Raw genomic sequence first — 19,386 nt, 5'->3', positions numbered from 1 at the left:
ACCCTACCCCATAATTTCCTATAATAGAATGACTCATAATACTTAGGAAAACACTTAGGTTTACTGGTTTATTATAAAGGCTACAATTGGGGAATGGCCAAGTGGAAGAGATGCATAGCGTGAGGTGTGGGAGGTAGTATAGCGTTTCAGTTTCCTCTGATGAGCCACCCAACCAGCATATCAATATATTTAGCACCCCAAAAGCTCCCAGGGCCCCGTAGTTTAGGGCTTTCATTACGTAGGCATGACTGGACTCAGTCTTCAACTCCTTTCCCATCCTTGGAGATTGGAAGGTGGGGCTGAAAGTTTGAATCTTACATCCCTGGCCTGGTTCCCATCCTGAAGCTATCTAGGTCTCCCACCACTATCAGGAGTCATCTTGTTAGCATACAAAAGATATTCTTACTACCCTGAGATTCTTTAAGGGTTTTAGGAACACTCTATCAGGAACCTTGGACAAAGACAAATATTTATTTTTTATTTTACATTATCTAAAATCAGTTTTTTTTTTTAAATTACTTTCTGACTCTACTAGTGTACTTAAATCCTTTGTATTTTGGGAAAAAATACTTATATATTACAGGTTTGATTAGTTGATAAACTCTAAAAATAATTTCAGAAAAACTTTTAACCATATTTCTTGGTCTGATAAGCAAATACAATTTTATAGGAAAATTGCATTCCTTCTTTGAACGAGTGAATCATCAACCAGGGCTATATAAATGTTAGGAGGAATTCATGGCTTTATGAGGAATTTTTTTTTTTTTTTTGAGACCGGGTCTTCCTCTGTTGCCCAGGCTGGAGTGCAGTGGCACAGTCTGGGCTCACTGCAACCTCCACCACTTGGGTTCAAGTGATTCTTCTGCCTCAGCGTCCCAAGTAGCTGGTATTACAGGTGTCTGCTACCACGCCTGGCTAATTTTTGTATTTTTAGTCGAGACAGGGTTTCATCATGTTGGCCAGGTTGGTCTTGAACTCCTGACCTCAAGTGATCTGCCCACCTCGGCTTCCAAGTGCTGGGATTACAGGTGTAAGCCACTGTGGGCAGCCAGGAAATTTTTAAGACAATATGATCTAATATTTAATCACTTTGGTTAGCTAATACTGTCAGACATGTATTCAAAACGCCTAGCATCCACCTGATTTGGCTGTTTATTACCTGGCCAGTTATTAGTATCTTTGTAGTCATGTTGCCACTAGGAAGAATATTGCTATTTACTGTAATTTTTAGATTTTATGTTTAGTTGTCACATCCTGTTTTGTACTTGGCATAAGCAGATGACTGAATGGAATCATGCTCACTTGATTAGAGTTTGTCATTTAAAAGACTTCCTTGTTTATTTAGATCAAACAACATTTGAGTGAGCTTTAAAGGTAGATGCTAATAAGATGCCTTTTCAGACATGGTAGGCTCCAGCCAAGGAGTCCAGCCTCATGGTAGAGCTGGCATGTAGTCCTGTCAGTATGTGACTTTAACAAGCATAGTACTTTGTTCTTGCCTGTACACCTTTGTCTCTGTAGTCTTTGAGGAGCACACATTCAAAGAACTTGCTTGCGTCCGGTCCTGGTGATTCATGCCTGTAATCCCAGCACTTTGGGAGGCTGAGGCAGGTGGATCACCTGAGGTCAGGAGTTCAAGACCAGCCTGGCCCACATGGTGAAATCCCGTGTCTACTAAAAACACAAAAATTAGCCAGGCAGGGTGGTGGGTGCCTCTAATCCAGAGGTTGCAGTGAGCTGAGATTGGGCAACACTGCACTCCACCCTGGGTGACAGAACAAGACTCTGTCTCAAAAAAACCAGACAAACAAAGAACTCACCTGGAGCCTACAGGCAAGCCACCCAGTGCTGCCAGCTCAGCGTAGCTTTTTTTTTTTTTTTTTGGAGACAGAGTTTCATTCTTCTTGCCCAGACTGGAGTGATCTCAGCTCACCACAACCTCATCCTCCGGAGTTCAAGTGATTCTCTTGCCTCAGCCTCCTGAGTAGCTAGGATTACAGGCATGTGCCACCATGCCCGGGTAATTTTGTATTTTTGGTAGAGACGGGGTTTCTCCATGTTAGTCAGGCTGGTCTTGAACTCTTGACCTCAGGTGATCCGCCCGTCTAGGCCTCCCAAAGTGCTGGGATTACAAGCATGAGCCACCGCCCCCAGCCCAGCGTAGCTTTTTATCTAAGCTGAGTTGTCTGGAGAGAGGTGAAACCAAGAGGCCTGCCCATTGGGTTACAGGGGTTCATGTGCTGATTTTCCCTTTCTTTGGTATTTCACTTCAAGGGCAAGGTGACTCCTCCTTTAAGGCTCTGACGCTCCTCCTCGCCAAGATCATAGTCACATTACTTGTTTCCCTTGGTTTCTGATTTTATTTTCCCTCTGAAATGTAAGTTCCCTGAGGCCATTGAGTCCATCTTTTAATTCAGTCAACTGAAGTCCCTAGACCATAGTTAAGCTGGGGTAGTGGGAAACACTATTGGAGAGTCAATACAGTGACGTTTTGTGGGTAAGCCCATGTATGGGTTCTCAAGCAGTGGCAGTTTTGCCTCCCAGGGGACATTTGGCAATGCCTGTGACATTTTGGGATGTCACTTGGAGTAGTGCTACTGGAATCTGATGAGTAAGCGCTAGGAATGCTGCTAAACACCCTACAATGCGCAGGTCAGCCCCTATAACAAAGGATCATTCAGCTCCAAATGTCAGTAGTGTGAAGGTTGAGAAACCCTGGCTTACAGGACTTTAGCTACTGTCTAGACCAGATTATCTTTTCTCCATATACATCTGGTTCAGTTTAATTGGCAGGATAGTCCTGCTTTCTTTTCTTTGACAGACACACTGGGTAGAGTTAAGAGAAGCTTCTTTGAAAGAAACGCTTATAAAACAGCGCATACTTGGAGCAGGAGCTTGAATCAGCTGGAGCTGCTTAGGGACCCCAGGCTTCTCATTTGTTCAGAAGTTGCAAGGTGGTAAATAAAATGTAAAGCACTTGACTCTGTGCCTGGTGCATGATAGGTGCTCAGTTGGTGTCTTCCTTCATTGCTTGCTTCCTTGCTTGTGGTAATGCAATTTTGCGGTAAGTGGGTAGCTTTAACCACTGTTTGCAAAATTAGGTTTAAGCAAGGCCTTGCAGAGTTTGAGAAATTTACAGAAACCCCATGGCAGCAGTCTCTGTGGTTATCCTTATGTTTCCTCTAGGATTTTGTTAAAAACTCCAAATTCTACCTGTTTAGACTGCCTGTTGATGAACATATATCATTTGTTTGTATCAGTGCCAGACACTGAAGCCATTCATTTTCTCTGCCTTTAATGAAGCTCTCAATCCACCTGGGAAGATAGACACGGAACATGCAGTTGTCTACAATTATTCAATTCAGAGATTGTAAATATTACTAAAGGGACAAATGCGGTATATGAAAGGGTATTAGAACAGGAGGCCTAGCCTAGCCTTTCCTAGTTATATTATCTTTTTCAGGGAAAATGTACCTAGGAAATATTTAGGCTGCAGTTGAATGAACCAGGTGAAGAGGGAGTGGGTTAGGTGGTGGGGAATGTGGGGAGCAGAGCAAATACCATGTGAGACAGCCACAGGAAAGGGGCCTTCCAGAAAAAGAATGAAGGGGTAGAGCAGTGTGATGGAGTGAGGGTCCAGGGGTCATGGGTTCGTAGGTAATGTCGCAAGGTAAGGCTGGGGACACAGAATGGACAAAAATTGTGCAGGGCCTTGTAAGCCATATTAAGCATTTGGATGTTATTGTAAGATTCCTGTGAAGTGGGGTAGTGATGTGATCAGATTTGCATTTAAAATTTGCATTTTTAAAGAGGTTTGCCAGGTTACTTATGTTTTTGGGCCACTTTTAATTTCTGGAAGATCTAATTGCCACCTACATTTAGGGGGGTGTGTGTGTGTTAGAAAAACAGTTTTATTGGGATATAATTCACATACCATGAAATTTATCCTTTAAAAGAATACAATTCATTGATTTTTAGTGTAATCACAGAATTGTACTGCCCTCACCAGTGTTAATTTTGGAACATTTCACACCCCCAAAAGAAACCTCATGCCCATTAGCAACCACTCCTCATTGTCCCAGCTCCCCAGCCCCTGGCAACCACAATTTGCCATCTACTTTCTATCTCTGGATTTGCATAGGCAAGACATTTCACATAAGTGGAATTATACGGTATGTGGTCTTTTGTGACTAACTTATCTGACTTAGCATAATGTTATCAAGGTTCATCCATGTTGAAGCACAAAGCAGTGCTTCATTTCTTTGTATGGTAGAATATACTATTATTTTATGTGGATCTATTATCACATCTTGTTTATTCACCATTTGATGGACATTTGACTTGTTTTCACTTTGTGGCAAGGCTGCTGTGAAGTCAACATTTGTGTCATGCAAATGGTCAGAAAAGACAAACATTTCACTTTTCTTTTTAAAGAGAAAGGTTTTGCTTTTTTTGTTCTGTAACACATTCTGTTCAATAAGCAGTTTTCTGAAAGACCTGCGTAGCAGTAAAGGTTCAACCACACATGTTAATGTCGATGAATTGAGAAAAATGCTATTAAAAACTTGAGTTTTCCTCTTGGCACTTGAAAGCACTATTTGCAGTTAATGGTGCCAGTTCCTGCTTGGTTCTGGAAGTCAGAATCCATTGTTGTTCTAGTCCATTTACAAGTGGATGCCAAGGAATTCTTAGTTCCTCTGTTTCACTTGAATGACTTCTCATCCACATTAATAGAATGTACCTGATTGCCTATTATCAAGGTGATGGCTTTCATCTTGATTAGCCATTTCAGAGAATAAAAAATAAATAAAAGTCAGAGTGGCCTCCGTATTACAGAGTTGAGAATGTGTACCAGGAGGTCACGAGTATAATAAAAAACGGTTTATGACCTGCACTGGAGCATAACTTCTGGCACAATAAGTATTAAGAATTAGAAAATCATTAAGCAAGAACATTTTTAGACCAAGGGAAAAAAGTGTAGGCAGTGAATGTAAAAAGCTTCATAGCTTGTCATATAGGGTAGGAAAAATAAAAATAGTTTTATATATAAAGTACAAGCAATTTTGATAACTGATGAAATGGCAAATTAGTACAAATCAGTCCACGACTGGAAAAGCTTGGTTTACCCAGTTTAGGGAACAGAGTTTGTAAAATGATTAATCTCTGAAATTTATTGTACCTATTTGTGTTGATTTGTAACTAGTTCCTTTTAATGTTAGCATCAGGAATGTTACTCAAGATTTCACTGAACGTTTAGTAAGCTTAGGATGATTATGAACTTGGTCTTCCAATTAATTGTGCAAGCACTTACAGGATACTTACTGCTGATAAAAGATTGTACTTCTCAGGGGGAAGCAAATTACTCTTGGCCAGTTGACTTACTGGGAAAAATTTGTGTTTCATGGCAAATAATGGATTAATAGTAAATGATGTACTTTGTAGTTTCATCATTGTGCTTAAGGGGCTTATTCTCATTTCTCAGGTTAGGGGAATCTCATTGCTATTATTATTGTAGGATTCTTACTGTGTGCTTTGCATTATGTTGTGGACTTGCCTACATTATCTTTTTTAATCCTCATAGTACCCTACCAGGATAGACAGACACCAGTGACGTCTCTAGTTTACAAATGAATGGTGGCTCAGAGATTAAGTGATTTGTCTGAGCTCATGTAGGAAGGGCAGAGCCAGGACTTGATTGTGGGGCTGATGCTAAAGCTGATGTCCAGTCTGCTTCTCCACATCCCTGCTAACTCATTTATTATGAAAGATTAAATTTCATCTACAGGTGAAGTACTTGAATTTTGTTCTAGAATGTGCATTTTGGTTAGAGCCAACTCCTGGAAATCTGGTTCTTAGCATGTTACTTGGTCTTCTCATTGATTGCAGTATGACCTTAAGTAACTTCTTAATCTTTCTTGAGCGCATGTTGCCCCTGTAAGAATGTCATATGACCTGTTTGTAAAGCATACCTCAAGATTTCTAAAGGTCTTTTAAATAGCCCACAAGAAAAAAGGCAACTTAATCTGGTCACTGGAGTGTTAAATTCTGTTGCTTTACTTTGCCATTTGGGTTTACTTGGTGGTTTTGAGTTAAGGCATTGGATTATGTGACTGTTTTCTTATCTAAAAACAAGGATGCTGCTAGCTGTTTGCCTTCTGATGTTGAATTTCAGTGAAGGAGAAGCCAGCAGAGCTTTCTAGATCTCAGGGATACAGTGACAGAGCACTTGGCTGGGAGGCCGAGTGCCTGAGCTGTGGTCTGGTTCTGCTGCCTACTAAGCTGAAGACCCAAAAGCCTCACCACCTTTCCCTCATCTTTTCTACCTCCCTTGAGGGCTATAAGACAATTAAATGAGAAGTCACATCTGAAGAAGTACTTTATATTTTACAGTTTATAGGAGTACACAAAATGATTATTCTCAAATTATGAGATTGTACTATTTGGAAATCTTAGATTTGATTTAGTGACACTTAAGTGACACTTTGTGTGTTTAATTTTTGTTGTTCTTTTTTTTTCAGTGGTATGTGTGCAACAGAGAGAAATTATGCGAATCACTCCAGGCTGTCTTTGTTCAGAGTTACCTTGATCAAGGAACACAGATCTTCTTAAACAATAGCATCGAGAAATCTGGCTGGCTATTTATCCAATTATATCATTCTTTTGTGTCATCTGTTTTTAGCCTGTTTATGTCTAGAACATCTATCAATGGGTAAGTGAATCTTGGGCATTTATTTTTTTTCTTTATCTTTAGGTTTACAAAAGGAAAAACAAAAAAAAGGAAAGTTATCTTTTTCACCATGTTGACCAACTGAGCTACAATACTTCTGCTAGTCAGAATCCTTGGCAGTTGGTCCAGCATTCTATCTTTCTGTGGTTCTGCCCTTTAAATTCACCATGACAGATAGCCTCATTTGTATGTGTATTTGTGTGGGGAGTTACTTAGGGTAGTGCTTCTTGGCCTTGTTGTACACAGGAATCACCTGGGTATCTTATTAAAATGCAGATTATGAGTTAGTAGGTCAGGGGCTAGGCCTGAGAGTCTGCTTTTTTTTTTTTTTTTTTTGGTATTACGACAGAGTCCTGCTTTGTTGTCCAGGCTGGAGTGCGATATTGCAGTCTGGGCTCACTGCACCCACTGCCTCCCAGGTTTAAGCAATTCTGTGCCTCAGCCTCCAAGTAGCTGGGATTATAGGCGTGCACCAGCACACCCAGCTAATTTTTGTATTTTTAGTAGAGATGAGGTTTCACCATGTTGGCCAGGCTGGTCTCAAACTGACTTCAAATGATCCATCCACCTCTGCCTCCCAAAGTGCTTGGGATTACAGGCGGGAGCCACTGTGCCCAGCAAATCTGCATTTTTAACAAGCTCTTAGATGATGCCACTGATGCTGAATGCTGCTGGTTCTGGACCACAAAGCAGCAAGACTCCTGGAACCAAGCCCTGAAGCTGAGGCGCTTGTGCCCTTAGGCTGAAGAGTAAGATCTTTGCCTTAAACATACTTATCGGTAGCAAGTTTTTTAGGGGAGACCTAATTAGTCCAACAGTAGATGATGGCTAATTTTGAGTGAAGAGTCCTGCATCTGTTCTTAAATAATGTCTAGGTTCACCAGAATTTTATAAACTTCTTGTGGAATTCTCTGTCCTCAGAGGGGTTCCCTCATATAAACCCACAGAAAAAGCTTTAGGAGTTTTTGAATATCCTTTCTTGGCCAAATTTTCAAGCATTCCGAAGACCCTAGCTAAAGCCAAAGAGAAAAGCAGCAGGGCTCAATGCTTAAAAAGCCTTGTTGGACCACCGAAACTACTGGTTGGGCCCACTTTTCTTTTCCCTTGAGGTTTGGAGCTAGTTTCTACTGACTGTCTGGATCCCCCACTGTATCATCTGGTCCCTAAATATGTGTGTAGGCACCGCAAGCCATTTCTTAAGATTTCTTACTTGATTTTCTTCATTGTTTATGTGAATTGCCATACATCTACTTTGGCAAGCAGTTGTTATTTTTATATGGGTAATTGAGTTGCTACAACTTGGCCTGGTATTTTGTTCCTTAAATTGGTTAGACTGAATTTCTGTTCTATACCATTTATTTTTCCTTTGGAATTCAAACGAGTCACTGTAGCAGAGATTCTTATCCTTTTGGGGGTCCTGTAGCTCTTTGAAAGTGATAAAAGGTAGGAATCCTCTCTTCAGAAAGTGCTTACATTCAATATTTTGCATATGATTTTGGGGGTTCAAACTTTATTTCTCCTTTCCTCTGGAAACCATAAAACCCTGTTTAAAATTCCCTGCTCTAGAATTTCACAGTTTGATCAAAGAGGCAATGCAGTTAACAAACTCCTTTGGCTTCCCTAACTTGCAACTCTTCTGCTTTTTTCTTTTGATACCTACCCTGCTTCCAATCCTTCCTGCCCTGTGTCCCATTCTCTGCTAAAAACTAAATTTAAGGGCCCACCAGTACCTTTCCAGCCATGGTAGTGGGAGATTATTACTACAGGTGGCCATCTCTTACAGAAATCATAATTATGGTACCGTCTTGAATTAAGATACTTATCAAACTTCCTTTATGTTGGAAAGGAGAAGGCCAGGTAAGGAAAGAATTAATAGCTGTTCCAGAGTTTATTTTATGAGAAAGAGGCATACCTCTTCCCCTCTAAGTCTAGAGAGAACTTAGCTTGTGACCAGAGAACCTAGGATGGTTATTAGACATTAAAGTTAAACCAAAATTAAAGGGTCATATCTCTCCATGGTATGTGTTTATGAGAAACTTTGTATTGGGCTTGGTATTTTAGGTGAGACTGTTCTTTGCTGTGCGAGTGCCCCACACACTGCAGGAACTTCTAACTTTTCTGGCCTTGCTCACTAAATGGCAGTGGTACTCCCAGGTCATGATCACTGGAGACTCTCCTGTCTACTCTCAATGCGCCCTAGAGGGCAAAATCAATCCTCATTGTTAAACACTGGGCTTGATGGATTTTGATTTATTTTTTGACAGTATTAACTTTTTGTCAAGTGCCTGTTGCTAATGTTCTTTGGAAATAGCACGCTTTACCCCTCTCTCTGTTGCCTTTCTTTCTTTCTTTTTTGGAGACAGGGTCTCGCTCTTTCACCTAGGCTGGAGTACAGTGGCACAGTCATGGTTCATTACAGACTTGACCTCCTCAGGGTCAAGTAATCCTCCTGCCTCAGCCTCCCAGGTAGCTAGGACTACATGCTCATGCTACCATGCCTGGCTAGTTTTTGTATTTTTTTGTAGGGGCAGGATTTTACCGTGTTGCCTAGGCTGGTCTCAAACTCCTGGGTTCAAGAGATCCTCCCGCCTCAGCTTCTTAAAGTGCTTGGATTACAGACGTGAGCCACCATGCCCAGCCTCTAGTGCCTTTAAATGTAGATCAATCAGATGAACTTGGTGAGCTCTGATCTCAGGTGACCTCTAGTTCAAAAATTTTATGATTATCATGCCAAGATTCCTCACATCCCAAGGAGAAATGGCTTGGGAAGCATGCTGTTTAGAGCTGGGAAAATTTAAGCAAAGTAACTATTTTGTGACTTACTTTTGGTCCTGTAGTAAGTCAGCATCAGCATTTAAAATGCGCCTCTCCTTAGCCATGCTGCCCATAGCCTCTTTCTGTTGTGACTCTGGTTTCTTTGTTAAATTTTGTACAGTCACTTCAGCAAGTTCAGATTTGCTTATTTTCTTACTGTAGCATATGAACAATTGAGGAATAAAACAACTTGACTTTTATGAGACGTGATTTTCTTTGGTAAGCAGTTGTAGTTGGTAACATCATGATTTGTGGTCTCTGAGGTCTTACTCCCTCCAATTTTTTTCTTCTTGAGATGGAGTCTTGCCCTGTTGCCCAGGCTGGAGTGCAATGGCATGATCTTGGCTCACTGCAACCCCCACCTCCTGGGTTCAAACGATTCTCCTGCCTCAGCTTTCCAAGTACCTGGAATTACAGGCCACTGCCACCACGCCCAGCTAATTTTATTTTGTATTTTTAGTAGAGACGGGGATTCACCATGTTGGCCAGGCTGGTCTCAAACTCCTGACCTTGTGATCTGCCTGCCTCTGTCTCCTAAAGTGCTGGGATTACAGGCATGCACCACTGCACCCAGCCACTCTCTCCAATTTTTTAGCATTTCTGTGAGGCAGAAGATTTACTATAAACTTAGTTAAATTCTCTTATGGCCTTAATGGGAAAAGGAAGGGAGACTTCGTTACATAAACTCCATTATTTGTATTTTTTCCTAAAACTGGTCTTAACCTTGGGCACCATGTTGAATGTGTCTTCCCAGTCACCGTATAGCAGCAGGAAACATATTGTACCTTACGATTGTTTCCCAAGAGCAGCAGTACAGCACAGGTTTCCCTCCCACTTCCTAGAGACCAGTGGTCCCCAAACTGTTTTCCGGGGTCTGAGGAGGAAGTGCCTCAGGAACTGCTTCAGGCTGCAGAGAAAGGCCTAGAAGTGGGCTGGCCACAGCTCCTGGGCTCCCGTCCTCATTCAAACAGCAGCAGCTCTCTTAGGATCTTATGTTGTCTGTGAGTTCCCCTTTATTTAAAGCAGGCGTCCCCAGACTTTTTACACAGGGGGCCAGTTCACTGTCCCTCAGACCGTTGGAGGGCCGCCACATACTGTGCTCCTCTCACTGACCACCAATGAAAGAGGTGCCCCTTCCTGAAGTGCAGTGTGTGTGTGGGGGGGAATAAATGGCCTCAGGGGGCCACAGTCTGGGGACGCCTGATTTAAAGGAAGGGTTCTGCTGCTTAAAAGAGGGTTGAAAAATCCCTGCCCTAGATAAACTAGAATTTGAGAGCTAGAAAACAAGTCCTAAATAGGGAGTGTGTTTTATTTCCCAGGGCGATGCTTTCATAAGACTTGGCTTAACCTCTAGCTCTTCTAAGGATTCTCTTCTATCTCCATTTAAACTCCCCTCAGTCTCTTTTTTCAAAGGCATTATTATGGTTTTGAATGTTTTCTAGAACCTTTAGAAATAATAGGACCCAGACAGTTGTTAACCTTATAAGCTGATGTAAGTATGAATCTCCTACTTTAATACATGTTAACTGATATCACAAGGACCACTCTTTTCTCTATTTTCTCTAGTGTCTTTTAAAAACCTATTATCCTAAAGTTGTTTTTTTCCTCATCCTTGGTTTAGTTCCATATTTGAAATACCTTTTTTCCCCTATTTGGTTTCTCTGCTACTGTGATCTGTTAGCTTGTCATCTTTTTCAACTGATAACACGTTTTCTGTTACTCCTTCCACCTTTCCTTCCTAATTTGACTTAAGTTCTTCTCACACATCTCTTACTTCTTCCTTCCCCTGTCATCTTTTCCCCTTTCCACCTTTTATTTCCCTCCTTCTCCCATCCCTTTTGGGGTAATATTTGCAACTCCAAAGACAAATGGTATCTGGAGGCGTTTTCTTATTTTACTAACTTTGCTTTCTAATCATAAAAGTCATATGAAAGATAATATCTTAACCACGTAATAAGTGATTATGGTTGTTGGTGCTGAGTCACTGCATTCACTTTGTGTGTGTATGGTGAGGGGTACTTAATTTGCATAGACACTTCCATTTTTGTTCTTTTTTTTTCCAGGTTGCTAGGAAGAGGCTCAATGTTTGTGTTTTCACCAGATCAATTTCAGAGACTGCTTAAAATTAATCCAGACTGGAAAACCCACAGACTTCTTGATTTAGGTGCTGGAGATGGAGAAGTCACAAAAATCATGAGCCCTCATTTTGAAGAAATCTATGCCACCGAGCTTTCTGAAACTATGATATGGCAGCTTCAGAAGAAGAAATACAGGTATAATTTTTAGACATGGGATATATTTCTTGATTTTAGATGCATTTCTTTTTGAAAGTATACTATTTAAAGGATATGAATCAAAAATGATCTTCCATGATTAAGATTTCTAAAAAATTATTTCATACACAATTAACTGGAAATTTAGAGAAATAATCTTCTGGTGGCAGTATTTTTCTGGAGCAGAGAAGTTAGCACTATAGGGAAGAAAAGGACTAGTGAGAGACACGTTGGAAAAGGCAGATCAGGAGAAGGGACTTGTTCCCTAATCAGAATCTGGCATTCTCAAAAAAATATTTTTTAAGTAGTGGTAAAACATATATAGCATAGAATTTACTTTTTTTTTTTTTGAGACGAAGTTTCACTCTTGTTTCCCAGGCTGGAGTGCAATGGCGCGATCTCGGCTCACCACAACCTCCGCCTCCTGGGTTCAGGCAATTCTCCTTCCTCAACCTCCTGAGTAGCTGGGATTACAGGCACGCGCCACCATGCCCAGCTAATTTTTTGTATTTTTAGTAGAGATGGGGTTTCACCATGTTGACCAGGATGGTCTCGATCTCTTGACCTCGTGATCCACCCGCCTCCGCCTCCCAAAGTGCCGGGATTACAGGCTTGAGCCACCGCGCCCGGCCAGAATTTACTATTTTAACTATTTTAAAGTATACAGTTCAGTGGTATTAAGTACATTTACATTGTTGTACAACCATCACTACTATTCATCTCCAGAACTTCTTTATCTTCTGAAACTGAAACTCTGTACCCAATAAATGTAACTCCCCATTCTTTCCTCCTCCTAACCCCGATAACCATCATTCTACTTTGTCTCTCTGAATTTGACTACACTGGGTACCTCATGTAAGAGGAATCTATGCATGAACTTTTTGTGACTGGCTTATTTCATGTAGCATAATGTCTTCAAGATTTACTCATGTTGTACCATGGGCCAGAATTTTCTTTTTTTTTTTTTGAGATGGAATCTTGCTCTGTTGTCATCCAGGCTGGAGAGCAGTGGTGTGATCTTGGTTCACTGCAACCTCTACCTCCCAGGTTCAAGCAATTCTCCTGCCTCAGCCTCCCAAGTAGCTGGGATTACAGGTATATGCCACCATGCTTGGCTAATTGTTTTGTATTTTTAGTAGGGACAGGGTTTCACTGTTTGGCCAGGCTGGTCTTAAACTCCTGACCTAAAGTGATCCAAAGTGCTGGGATTACAGGTGTGAACCACAGCACCCGGCCCAGTGTTTTTTTTTTAAGGATGAATAATATTCGTTGTATGCACGTACCACATCTTCTTTACTCATTTATCTGTCAGTGGACACCTGGGTTGTTTCTACCATTTGGCTGTTGTGAAGAATGCTGCTACGAACATGGGTGTACAAATTCCTACTTGAGCCGCTACTGCCACTTCTTTTGAGTATAGACCCAGAAGTGGAGTTGCTGGATCACATGGCTAAGTCTGGGTTTAATTTTTTGTGAAATTGCGATACTTTTCCATTGCTGCTGCACCATTTCTCATTCCCACCAGCAGTGTAATAAAAGGGTTCCAATTTCTCCACTCCTTGACAGCACTTGCCTATTTTCTGTTTTGTTCTGCTTTTAATATCTAGTCGTCAATGATAATGGGTGTGAAGTGTCAAATACTGGTTTTAAGATCATCTGGAGCTTGAAAGACTAGGAAGAAGGATATTATTTCAATATGATTCTGTTGACTGGGAGATTTCCATATATTGGCTCAGTGTGGAATGGGGGAGGTAGAGCTGGAGTCGGCCTCCTCCTCTATGATATTTTTGGAAGTCTGGTTAGCCTTAGAGAGAAAGGAGAAAGAATTATGTAATCACTCGCTTTCCTATCCACATGTTTCTACTTTTACAGATTAACCCTAGAGACAGAACGTCAGTGTAGCTTTTGGAGCAGGACTGGATTGAGCATTTGCAAAACATGGAGATTTTTAGTCTGAAGGAGAGAATATTACTGTGAACAGATACTCAGTGGGATTTTATATGGAAGAAAAGGAATAGGTATAGTTTCTAGTATAATCAGGCACAGCTACGCCTTAGAAATTGAGTTACAGCTTAGGGAGATCAACCTTTCTAGCTTGAACCATCAAAGTCCTTATCACTGTCAGTGTTTAAATTGCTGTTAGGGATGTTATAGGAAGAGATGAAAGGAAGGTGTGAGTTTGAACTGAGTGATTAGAAAGCCCCTTAGCTTTAGCAGTCTGTCTCAGATAAGGTTCTGGTGGGTCTACATGATAATAATTGACATGTTTTTCTTCAATTAGAAATTGAATAAGTTATCAATGGAAATCATTTTATACCACTCCAGCCTTTTTTTTTTTTTTTTTTTTGAGATGGAGTCTTGCTCTGTCGCCATGCTGGAGTCCAGTGGCACAATCTCGGTTGACTGCAACCTCCAACTCCCTGGTTCAAGCAAGTCTCCTGCCTCACCCTCCCAAGTAGCTGGGATTACAGGCACGCCCCACCACACCCAGCTGATTTTTGTATTTTTAGTAGAAATGGGGTTTCACCATGTTGACCAGGATGGTCTCGATCTCCTGACCTCATGATTTGCCCACCTCAACCTCCCAAAGTGCTGGGATTTTAGGTGTGAGCCACCATGCCCGGCTCCCAGCCATATTTAAGAATAGAAGGGATCCTAGGAATAGAAAACTTTAGTCCGGGTGCAGTGGCTCACAGAATCCCAGCACTTTGGGAGGACGAGGCAGGTAGATTATGTGGTCAGGAGATCAAGACCATCCTGGCTAACATGGTGAAACCCCGTTTCTACTAAAAATACAAAAAATCAGCTGGGCGTGGTGGCATGCGCCTGTAGTCCCAACTACTGGGGAGGCTGAGGCAGGAGAATCTCTTGAACCCAGGAGACAGAGCTTGCAGTGAGCTGAGATCGAGCCACTGTACTCCAGCCTGGGTGACAGAGGAAGACTCTGTCTCAAAAAAAAAAAAAGAAAAAAAAGAAAAAAATTAATTATATGATATATTTTTTTATTAAGTTCCAATGAGTGGTAAAAAGCAGGACTCTTGTTAATGATATTCAAGAATTTGATGTCTTAGTTTCATAACTTTTTATCAGCTTGCATCTTCATACTTATTAAACATGATTAGTTCTTGTAAAGGGAATTCCATATGTTTTGAGATTTGGAAGTAGGTGAAATGATAAATTTAAAAAAATATGGGCTGGGCGGGGTGGCTTATGCCTGTAATCTCAGCACTTTGGGAGGCAGAGGCAGGCAGATCACTTGAGGTCAGAAATTCAAGACCAGCCTGGCCAACATGTTGAAACCCTGTCTCTACTAAAAATACAAAAATTAGCTGGGCATGGTGGCATATGCTTGTAATCCCAGCTACTCAGGAGGCAGAGGCAGAAAAATCACTGGAACGTGGGACGTGGAGGTTGCTGTAAGCCAGGATTGTGCCACTATACTCCAGCCTGGGTGATAGAGTGAGATTCCGACTCAAAAAGAAATATGGTTGCTATTTTTCTCTTGCCTGGCCTTGTCATTATTGCAAACATAAATTATAACAAAATTTTGAACTTAATTTAGAAGACAAAATTAAAGCCTTTGCCGGCATCTCACTTATTTTAAAAGATGTCTTTAGAGGGATGTTATGTTAATGCAATTATTTCTGATTTTTCTAGAGTGCTTGGTATAAATGAATGGCAGAATACAGGGTTCCAGTATGATGTCATTAGCTGCCTGAACTTGCTGGACCGCTGTGATCAGCCCCTGACTTTGTTAAAGGATATCAGAAGTGTCTTGGAGCCAACTAGAGGCAGGGTCATCCTTGCCCTGGTCCTCCCCTTTCATCCCTATGTGGAAAACGGTAAGTGTAGTCAGGCTAGCTCTTACCCAGGATAGCTGTTTATTGGTATTCGTGTTTTTGTGCTGTGTACAATTAAACATTGTCTAGTATTTCTTATAATAGCCTGCAGTTTAGAATAATCTAGTTAATCCATGTAAAACACCACCTTGGTTAATGTTCACCTTAAGGTGGACTTTATAGAGCTCTAGCACTCCCTTTGCAGTGGGGATAATTAATATTTAGCTGGGTTTGACTGCTTGAGATTGAAAGCCAAAAATGCATCTGTATCTCTGGTTTCAAATGGAACTTGAACCATTTATTTATTAGCTTTACAACTGAATCAAGCAATAAACAGTGCCTTTAAATCTAGTCATATACACTTGCTAAATGTCATGGCTGTTTTGTTTTGTATTTTGCATCTTTTGTGCCAGACTCTAAAAATGATAAATGCTGTTATCTGCTTTTTTTCTATTTTGAAGACCATGCATCTCGCAGCATGTATAATTTCTTTCTGCAACATTTGATTTCTTGATTGCATGGTCTTGCTCTTCAGCAATATTGAATGAAGAATATGTCAGAAGAAATGGGTTGATTTCATAACACTTCGTATTTATTATGACTTCTGGCCATTCTGACTTAATGCCACATTAATTTACAGTTTTAGTTTACATGGTTTGCATTTTAGACAATCTTGAAAGTTACTACTTTAAGTCTCCTGCATTTTCATGTTAATGTACATTTATATAAAATTGTTTTATGAATAATACAAGTTACTATTTAAAAATCTTTAGTGTTCCTTTCTTTTTCTTTCTTTCTTTGAAGCAGGGCCTTGCCCTGTCACCTAGGCTGGAGTACAGTGGTACAACCTCAGCTTACTGCAACCTCCGCCTCCCAGGTTCAAGCGATTTTCCTGCCTCAGCCTCCTGAGTCCCAAGTAGCTAGAACTATGGGTACATGCCACTATGCCTGGCTAATTTTTGTATTTTTAGTAGAGATGGGGTTTTCCCATGTTGACAAGGCTGGACTCGAACTTCTGACCTCGGGTGATCCATCGGCCTCAGGTGTGAGCCGTCATGCCCAGCCAAAAAATCTTTAGATTTCCTCTTTGACTGCCTCATTTGATGGTGACTTCAAAAACTGTTTTTTTTTTTTTTTTTTGGAGACGGAGTTTCGCTCTTGTTACCCAGGCTGGAGTGCAATGGCGCGATCTCAGCTCACCGCAACCTCCGCCTCCTGGGTTCAAGCAATTCTCCTGCCTCAGCCTCCTGAGTAGCTGGGATTACAGGCACACACCACCATGCCCAGCTAATTTTTTGTATTTTTTAGTAGAGACGGGGTTTCACCTTGTTGACCAGGATGGTCTCGATCTCTTGACCTCGTGATCCACCCGTCTTGGCCTCCCAAAGTGGTGGGATTACAGGCTTGAGCCACCGCGCCCGGCTTCTCAAAAACTCTTAAGAGTTCACAGACATTTTGAAGAAATCTACTACTGTTTTGCAAAGTCATTATCAAATAACAAGAACATCTATGTCTTAAGGATAATGCCTATGTTTCTTATAACCCTTGGGTTCTGTGTAGATTTGTGGTGTTACTTGCTTGCTCCTTAATTCGATTCATTATTTTTTCTCCCTACATCTTAGTGCCTTCAGACTTAATGCTTGTCTTAACATTTACCAAATGGTTTCAGATTTGTGTTGATAATGGCGAAATTGGTGAATTCTTTCGATATAGAAGGGTGTGGAAAAGAACAGAGAGAACAAATCTTCCCATTCCCATCCTAGATCTCCATTTTTACATTCCTGTTATCGAGTGGCTTGTCATGGTAAAGAAAAAAACTGCTTTTACATGTGAGTGTACATATATCATCTAGATACTGCACAGTGAAAAAAAACTAGTAAATGTCCTCCTTTGTGAGTCAGCAGCCTCATCGTCAGTGCTGCTCCTACCTGTATAATTAAGCTTCAGCTCCAGCTGTCTGCATTGCACTCACTAGTTATGAGGTTGGAAGGTCCTGGCTTCCTGTGTCCTGTTGGGCAACCTCATGATAGAACTTTAATGCGAATTTTATTTCATTGTGTTTCTGATGCTAAAAATGGAGAGGAAGTCAAACTAGACAAGAGGGCCGTTTCCATGAAGGGTGGAAAACAAGCTCCTTGATTGTGGATATGCAGAATTGCCTGTTGAGTCTGTGGAGTCTGGCATGTGACACACTGCAGACCTGAGACGACAAGGCTTGTTGCTATGGGTGACTTTTAGTGACCTATAAATTTTTCACACTGTGCCATAGCACTCTATTATTGCTTTCTTCCTCTGAGTCACTAATTAGATCCTGATGATTTCCCTGTGAAACCTTGAGGACCAGGAGATGCAAAATGGTCTTGCTATGTAGATTCATGAATACTGGACTGTTTTAGGATATCCGAGTGTGCTTTGCATACTTGGCTTAATTTTTTTTTTTTAAACTAAAAGTAGTTGTAGGTGAAATGATTACTTATGTAATTGTTTTGGTAAATGACTTGAAGTTGAACTACAGCAGTTTTGTATTGGAAAAAAACAAAATGAAAAAAATATTGTTCGAATTTAAGTTTATTTGGTTTACTGACACAGTTTTGGTTAGGGGTTGTTGAATCTAGTGCGAATTGCTTTAAGTACCCTCCCAAAAAGGAAAGATATGTAGTCAAGAAAAGGATAATTATATTGTAAAAATAAACATTTAATGAGGTTTAATTTTTCAAAATTGTAATTTTTATTAAAAAGTAATTTAATAATTTAAAAAAATATTCAAGCAGTTTACTAGAGGGTTTATAATAAAAAGTGTCTCATCCAGTCCAGTTGCACAATCTTGTTCTGGTATCTTGAATATTCTTTAAAAGATAGTCTATGCAAATATAAGTATGTATGTACATTTAAAAAATTACTTATACAGGCAGTACCCAATTATAGATATTTTTGTTGCCTTTTTCCACTTAAATGTACCTAGGAAAGTAGTTCTTACCAGCACATATGTCTCCACATGGTTGTCTAGATCTAAGCTGTGGATGCTGGAGATGGCTTGGACTGGTTTATGAGAGCCGATTGTTGTTTTGGTGGGATTTGAGTGAAATGGTTATTAAACATGGCCATTATTGAAATTGACCATGATGGGAGTATTTACACTGTAGAAATTGGAAAACACTGCAAATAGCCTTTTTCTTTTCCAAGCTGGTAGTTACACATTTGCCAGCACACCACTAGATGTATAATTTACTAGAGGTGTCTAAATACCAGCAATTTGCTTTGTGGTGTTTCAAAACAAAACAAAATAAAACATTCTCCCCTCCCCTACTCTCCTCCTTTTTTCCTTTTTCTCTTTCTTCTTTTTTTTTTTTTTTTTTTTTTTTTTTTTTTTTTTTTTTTGAGACAGAGTTTCGCTCTTGTTACCCAGACTGGAGTGCAATGGCGCGATCTCGGCTCACCGCAACCTCCGCCTCCTGGGTTCAGGCAATTCTCCTGCCTCAGCCTCCTGAGTAGCTGGGATTATAGGCACGCACCATGCCCAGCTAATTTTTTGTATTTTTAGTAGAGACGGGGTTTCACCATGTTGACCAGGTTGGTCTCGATCACTCGACCTCGTGATCCACCCGCCTCGGCCTCCTAAAGTGCTGGGATTACAGGCTTGAGCCACCGCGCCCGGCCTCTCTTTCTTCTTATTTTTCTTTTTCTTCTTTTCTGACAGGGACTTGCTCTGTTGCTCGTACTAGAGAGCAGTGTG

The 19,386-nt window shown here is 40.8% G+C and overlaps 1 protein-coding gene across 5 annotated transcripts in view; it reads left to right on the top strand.

The window, feature by feature from the left end:
* Positions 1-19,386, top strand: part of METTL9 (methyltransferase 9, His-X-His N1(pi)-histidine) — a 45,961-nt gene that overhangs the window by 8,340 nt on the left and 18,235 nt on the right. For all 5 annotated transcript variants that reach the window (XM_074381942.1, XM_074381941.1, XM_003930181.4 and 2 more), the window contains exons 2-4: positions 6,519-6,709; positions 11,605-11,814; positions 15,472-15,656. In XM_074381942.1, the coding sequence (XP_074238043.1) occupies positions 6,519-6,709; positions 11,605-11,814; positions 15,472-15,656 (586 nt within the window). The remainder of the gene's footprint in view (positions 1-6,518; positions 6,710-11,604; positions 11,815-15,471; positions 15,657-19,386) is intronic.

This window comes from Saimiri boliviensis, chromosome 12 (genome assembly GCF_048565385.1).
Source record: "Saimiri boliviensis isolate mSaiBol1 chromosome 12, mSaiBol1.pri, whole genome shotgun sequence".
NCBI lineage: Eukaryota > Metazoa > Chordata > Mammalia > Primates > Cebidae > Saimiri > Saimiri boliviensis.
Note: the sequence above shows the minus strand (reverse complement) of the source record. Positions and strands in the feature narration are given on the sequence as shown.